General features: G+C 37.9%; 1 protein-coding gene across 1 annotated transcript; it reads left to right on the forward strand.

The window, feature by feature from the left end:
- The first annotated feature begins 3277 nt into the window (after nucleotides 1–3277).
- Nucleotides 3278–4567, forward strand: LOC113306430. The gene is made up of 2 exons (XM_026555370.1): nucleotides 3278–3762; nucleotides 3874–4567. Exons 1-2 carry the CDS (start codon nucleotides 3278–3280, stop codon nucleotides 4565–4567), a joined length of 1179 nt encoding a protein of 392 aa, XP_026411155.1.
- Nucleotides 4568–7381: the final 2814 nt, after the last annotated feature.

Below are 7381 nucleotides of genomic sequence, written 5' to 3' on the forward strand. Positions count from 1 at the left end.
GGTTGTCATCCACTATGTAATACCCTATATAAAGAGTAGATGGTCCATGTAAAGGGAGAGTTCTTTTAGAATCCTTGGTCAAGAAATTAGGAGAGAGAAAGATTGTAGAGAGAGAGTAAACTTAGACTTTCCATTATCTTGTAATTGTTCTTGTGATTTTGATTAATAAAGAGATGATTTACATTGAGATTGGTTGATCATTGTTAGATTCTCATACTTGTATGGTTGTAGGATTTCCTGCAACTACATTTGGCGCTAGAAACAGCTCGGAATGATAAATCATGTTGGTGAATTTGTTTAGAAATCGAAATCCAAACTATTAAAATTACAAAGGAAGAAGAATAATAGAACCTATGGGGAATTTACGAATTATGAAGATACAAGGAAGAGGAATATATATACAATGTAATTCCATAACTAAAGAATTAATCCCTGATGCGGATTTTCAAAAGAGAATAACCGGAAGAATTCAAAAACGAGATCACGAAGGAAAGAAAGTGGAGACGGTGGAAAAAGAATCTCCGTTACGAGAACGGGAAAAAAAGGAGACAACGCTTGCAGCAGACGAAATTTCAGAAGAAAATTTACAACGTATAGATCTATTGGTGATTACATTAACGGCTGAATGAAAAAAAAAAATTGCAGGGTAAATAAGAAATTTGAGGAATTGGCGATTAATAGAACATTGGTAGATACAGGTAGTGCAGTTGATATTTTATTTTACCGCACAATCAAGGCAATGGGATACAAAGATGAAAAAATGACCCATTCAACTTACAATATACATGGATTCAATAAAGCGGTTACAAAACCAAAGGGAGAGATTGTGATGAGAATATTACTGGGAGAAATAGACACAGAGGTGACACTCTGTGTGGTTGACATAGATTCACCATATAATATGTTGCTGGGAAGACCGTAGGTGTACGCGATAAAAGCTGTAGCGTCGACATTACATCAATGCTTAAGATTTCCAATTCCAAGTGGAGTAGGAGAGATTAAAGGAGATGTTGCATATGCGAAGCTCTGTAATGAAGTGGATGTAAAGAATTGTGAAAGTCATGCGAAGAAACGAAAAGATCGTTGGAGAAGGGAAAAAGAATTAAATAAGGAAGAAGAATTTCTCATATATATGATTAGAGCAAAAGAGGGAAAAGGAATTCCGAGCGAAATACCAGAAGAAGAAGGTGAACCAATTCAAGAGATAAAAGAGCCAACACCAATGGGAGATCCAAAACCAAATTTCACCGCAGCAGAACCAACAAAAGAAATAAATGTGGGTACAAAAGAAGAACCAAAAATATTGAAAATCGGAACTAGGATGGGAAAAGAAGAAGAAGAAAGAATAATAAACATTTTACGAGAATATAATGATGTCTTCGCATGGAGAATGGAAGAAATGGCAGGAATAGATCCGTCTGTCGCATGTCATAGATTGGATATTAAGAAGAATGCAAAACCGTTCAAACAAAGAATAAGAAAAATAGAAACAACATATCATCCACAAATAGAAACAGAATTACAAAAGATGTTACAAGCAGGGATCATAACGCCAGCAAAATAACCGGAATGGATAGCAAACATGGTGTTAGTGCCAAAAAAGAACAAAGAGATACGGATCTGTATAGATTTCACTGATCTAGATAAAGCATGCCCGAAGGATAGCTTCCCATTACCGGATATCCCACAAATGGTAGAATCCGCATCAGGAAATGATAGAGTTTCATTACTGGATGGATATAAAGGTTACAATCAGATTCCTTTAGCAGAAGAAGATCAAGAACATACATCTTTATTCATACCCAGAGGATTATATTGTTACACGAAAATGCCATTTGGATTAAAAAATGTTGGTACGACGTATCAAAGAATGGTTGAAAAGGTGTTTGCGAAGTGGATACATAAAACGTTGGAAGTCTATGTAGATGACATGCTGGTAAAAAGTAAAGAAGCAGAAGATCATGTAGATAATTTGAAAGAAATCTTTGAACAAATGCGAAATTTTAATTTTAAGGTAAATCCAGAAAAATGTATCTTTCGAGTATCTTCAGGAAAAAATTTGGGTTACATAATATCAAAAGAAGGAATCGAATTTGATTCAAAAAAATTACCAGCAGTCTGAGACATGCCACCACCTGCCACGGCAAAAGATGTTCAGAAGTTAAATGGCTTGATAGCTTTGCTAGGGAGATTTATTTCACGCTCTTCGGATGAGTATAAACACTTTTTTAATATACTAAGGAAGGGAACAAAATTTGAATGTACAGAAGAGTGCGATAAAGCATTACAGAACATAAAAAATTACTTAATAAATTTATCAATCATGCAGAAGGCAATGCCAGGAGAAGAATTGCTCTTATATTTGGCATCAACACTGTATGCTTTAAGTGCTGTTTTGATACGCGTGGATCAAGGAGTTGAGAAACCAATATATTACATAAGCAAAAAATACAACTCAGCAAAGAGGAATTATTCAAAAATAGAAAAATTAATTCTCGCATTGGTTTATGCATCATTCAAACTTCGCATTTATTTCCAGGCTCATAAGATTAAAGTACTAACAAAAGTACCAATAAAACCTACAATGAAGAATTCGAAAAAATCAGGAAGGATCGAAAAATGGAATACACAGTTGGGGAACTATGATATTAGTTATGAAGTATTGTCATCACCGAAATCACAAGTTATCGCAGAGTTCCTTGCAGAGTTTATCTTAGAAGAAGATGAATATGTTGAGGATATGATGGATGTTGATGAAGAATATGGAAGTACAAAAGATCTAGTGACAGATCATAATCCAAATAGGTGGGAAATACTAGTCGACGAATCGTCTAATGGAGAAGGAAATGGAATCGGAATTGTATTCATTTCACCAAAGGGGGTGCGAATATCTTACTCTTTCAGGTTGGAATTCGCATCCACAAATAATGAAACTGAATATGAAGCAGTAGTCCATGCGTTAAGAATAACAATTGAAATGCAGATAAAATAAGCCAGAATAACTAGTGATTCACAATTGGTAATTCGAAAAATTGAAGGTTCGTATAGTACAAATGAGCCATCTTTAAAAAAATATAAGAAATCAGTACCAGAATTGGCAGCACAAATCAAAAGAGTAAGCTGGAGACACATCTGAAGAAAAGATAATAGATTCGCAGACGCATTGGCCTTTATTCCTTCCATTTTAGTAGATCCAGTGGCGCGAGAATTGAAAATCCAAACACTGTTCTGGCCTTCCGTAAAGAAAGAAGAAGAAGAAGAACAAAATGTGGATGTGATGACAGTAGAAAACATTCCATATGAACAAATTGAAGAAGAACACTGGAGAACTGAGCTTCATTTATACTTGGAAAAGGGAGACATACCGAGAAACAGATTAGAGGCTCATAAATTGAAAAGTCGTGCGACAAACTATGAGTTAAGAGATGGTATCTTATATACAAGATCATTTCTTGGACCTTCACTTAGATGTTTGACGCGAAAGGAAGGTATAGAAATTTTAAAGGCGCTACATTATGGAGATGCTGGAAATCATAGCGGAGAAAGATCGCTAGCATACAAAGCGAGAATACAAGGGTATTATTGGCCATATATGCACGAAGATGCAAAGCAAGTGTCAAGGAGATTTGAAGAATGTCAGCGTCATGGGAAAAGAATACACGCACCAGGAGCAATGTTAAATAATTCGGTAAATGCATGGTCATTCGGAAGATGGGGAATTGATATAGTTGGTCCATTTATACCAGGAACCGGACAACGAATGTATCTTATTATCGCAACGGATTATTTCACAAAATGGGCAGAAGTAAAAGCAGTACAACATATTCGTGATAAAGATATCTTCACGTTCATATTTGAGAATATAATCTGCAGATTTGGCATCCCAGCTCAGTTAGTGTCTGACAATGGAAATCAGTTTGAAGGGGAAAATATAGAAATGTTACTTAATGAATTTAAAATCCAATGTGGAAAGTCTACCCATTTATACCCGCAGAGTAATGGAAAAGTAGAGGAGACAAACAAGACGATCGCAGACAATTTGAAAAAGAAGCTAGAAGGGCACAATAAAGGATGGTGCGATCAAGTACATAATATAGTATGGGCATACAGAACAACAAGGAGAGAAGCCACGGGAGTATCACTTTTCTGTTTAACATATGGAGTAGAAGAAGTGTTACCAACGGAGATAATTATCCCTACAACAAAGAAAGAAGCATGGGAGAAGAATTTAAGCGCAGATATAATTCTCATAAAACTTGATGATCTAGAAGAAACGAGAGAACTTGCTCCGCAACATATGGAAAATTACCAAAAAAGACTAGCCATAGAATACAACAAACGTGTTAAAGTCAGGGAACTTCAATCAGGAGAATTAGTGCTGCGAGAGATACCAATCTATCAAAAAGGACCAGATGGGAAGTTAGAAAAGAAATGGGATGGACCATATGTCATTAAAAGGATAGTTGTATATGGAGCTTATAAATTGGCTGATCCAGAAGGGAAAGATACAGGTCGCAAGCTAGATCGTCCATGGAATAGGTTGTACTTAAAAAAGTATTACCCATAAAAGCGTGTGATGTTATCGCAGAAAGACATATATATGAAAGAAATAAGCGTGAAATATTATTCGCTTGAATATGAATGTACCGTTTGGTGGAACGAATAAGATTAAAGATTTCCTTTTTTCTTAAGATATTCTCTTATAACTAAGAGACAGAAATAAGACCTTAATAGAAGGCATCAGAGATAAAAACTCTAATTAGGGAGGCTATGAATCCGAATGTGGCGTGCACCCTAGTTCGCATACATGCAAGAGGCAATAGTAAGAGCTAAAGCACGTCATTTGCGGGTAAAATAGTATGCATGACTCAAGGGAAAGCCATACCAACCCTGGAACTTGAGTCATGGAGATTTGGGATGAGAAAAACGAAAAAGCCCATCCGGGAATAAGATCTTCCCAAGGAGTGCAGAAACTCGATCAGGGGGCCGAGGTACACGGTTGAGTCAAAAGTGCGAGAGGCGTTGGATCCTACTTTACCACTCTTGACAAGTCCTGACTATGATGCAATCGGTCAGAAGATACCCCACTTAGGTGCAGTCTCGTAACCATAAACCTTATCGGTAGAGGGAAAAGAGACTGAGAAATCAACTGATTGTTGTATTACCGGATTGGAGGAGCCAACCTTAACCCGGTAGAGGTAAGCCTCCTTGAAGGGGCAAACAGGAGGAAGATAGGGACGGAACTCTCCATTAGGGAGCTGAATTGTGTCCCATATCTGGGTGAAAAGTACTTGGGATCCCCATTAGTTTTCAGAAGTCTAAAATGCAGACTCATATGAGCATCCTGCAATCTGTTGATGCTAGAATTACTTCTTGGTTTCACAAACTCTTATCTCAAGCTGCTAAAAACTCTATAGTTAAACATGTCATCCAAGCCATTCTTATTTACCAAATGGAAGATTTTCTCATTCCGAAAGCTCTTTGTAGGAAAATGGACTCTCATCTCTATAAATTATGGTAGGGGGAAACTCTAGACCTCAAAGATACAAAACTTCACATTCTTGGTTATGATAACCTATGCTCTCATAAAAATGAAGGTGCCATAGGTTTTAGAAAGACCGAGTTAAATAATGTTGCTATGCTAGCTAGGAATGCTTGGAAACTAGTTGAAAATACTAACTCTCTTTTAGGCACAATTCTTAAAGATAGATACTTTCCTAAATCTCATTAATAGAACGGGATTCGAAGACTTAGGGTTCAAGGGAAATATATTCACTCGGAACAATAAAATAAAAGGTGCTGCAAATATCAAGCAGAGGCTTGATAGAGCTTTAGCTAATGCTGAGTGGATATAGAATTTCAGGGAGCTTCTCTAGAAAATTTAGTCGCAATAGGCTATGATCATGGACCTATCTGCTTAACTCTAAATACCAATAATTTGGGTCAAAGTCATACCTTTAAGTTTTACTATACTTGGCTTAAGGAACCGACATGTTTAGAAGTAATAAAACAATCCTTGAGTCATAGTATTTCCTCCCCTGCTGAAGACTTACTTCACAATATTTCAGTTTTGCGAGAAAATTTAAGTGAATGGAAAAAAAAAAGTTTTTGGGAAACCAAACAAAAAAAAATACTTTTAAAATAGTGTTTGAGGGTGAAAACGGTTTCTACTTATTTTGGTAATTTCGGGTGTGTGGGTGAGAAACAAATTTAAACCCTAAACAATGTACTGCAAGGGAGTACTTTAGTTTCGAGAGATCATCAGTACAAATCCGGCCTAAACCAAGAAATGGTCGTTCCAGACTTGCTTCGGTCACAAAGTGAAGGAGAAGGGTTGGTTTTGGGGAGGGAAGCGAAGAAAGTGTTGAGACCAGAATATTTGATTCTGGAAGAGTAGTTGTTTTCTACGACTTGTATCAGAAAGTGGGAAGCTAACAGATGGAAAGATAGAAAATGTTTTCTGGGTGTTGTATGCTCCTGACCTGAACTTGTTGTTCGGTGGAAATAGGTAATGCCTATTTATACAAGTCGAAGTGAAACATACTCTGGTCTCATTAAGAAATGGAAAACGGGTGAGAAAATCGGAGGAGGTGGTAACCAGTAACGCTTGGAATTGATGTTCCATAAAAGAAAGTGTTTCACCATTACTCCCTGTATTTACTAACCGCCTCATCCATATGATACTTTCTTATAACGAGCGTAGTGTACGCCGCATGCTGTAAACTGCCAAACCAATACCCAATGAGCATCCCCTAGGTTGTGACATGCGTGGATGTCTCGAGTGTTTTCGTGGAAAACATGTAGCACGTTGTTGTTTTCTGGCAAGTTGATCTTGAGAGACTTGTCGGCTCGGTGGTGACCTTCGACGGTCGAGATTTTGCATCTTAAGAGGAAAGGTAGTCGTTGATTATTGCAACCCTTCGTTTGGTAACCAATGGCATGAAAGCTAATCGGTATGGATTTAATATGGCCTAGTTTAGGTGCGGCAAAAAGTTAGGGTTTTGGCTTTGTTTAGGCGCGACCAAACTAGGGCCAAAGGTTTCCATGCGTTAGCTGGTAACCTTGGACGGCTAAGGTCCGCACCGTAGATGAAAACGTGGTCGTTGATTGTTGCAGGCCTTCGTTTTGGTAGCCGCGTAGGGAAGGCCGGTATGGCGTGGCGCAGCAAGGTGGTTGGCATGCCATTGGCACATGTGGTATGGCATGCCTTGGCGCGGTTTGGCGTGGCCAAAACTAGGGTTTTGGGACAAAGGTTAGTATTTGTTGTTTGGCAACCTTGGACGGCTAGGATTCGCATCTAGGATGGAAGAGTGTCCGTTGATCGTCGCACGCCTTCGTTTTGGTAGCCGCATAGGGAAGGCCGGCATGGTATGGCGCATCA

This window comes from Papaver somniferum, chromosome 8, assembly GCF_003573695.1.
Source record: "Papaver somniferum cultivar HN1 chromosome 8, ASM357369v1, whole genome shotgun sequence".
NCBI classification, from domain to species: Eukaryota; Viridiplantae; Streptophyta; class Magnoliopsida; order Ranunculales; family Papaveraceae; genus Papaver; species Papaver somniferum.

Excerpts from the sequence above, each read along its gene's own strand:
- LOC113306430 (XM_026555370.1), top strand. The coding sequence starts at position 3,278 with ATGACAGTAGAAAACATTCCATATGAACAAATTGAAGAAGAACACTGG. Across the intron at positions 3,763-3,873 it reads CCAGGAACCGGACAACGAAT|ATTTGGCATCCCAGCTCAGT; the intron begins GTATCTTATTAT and ends TATAATCTGCAG.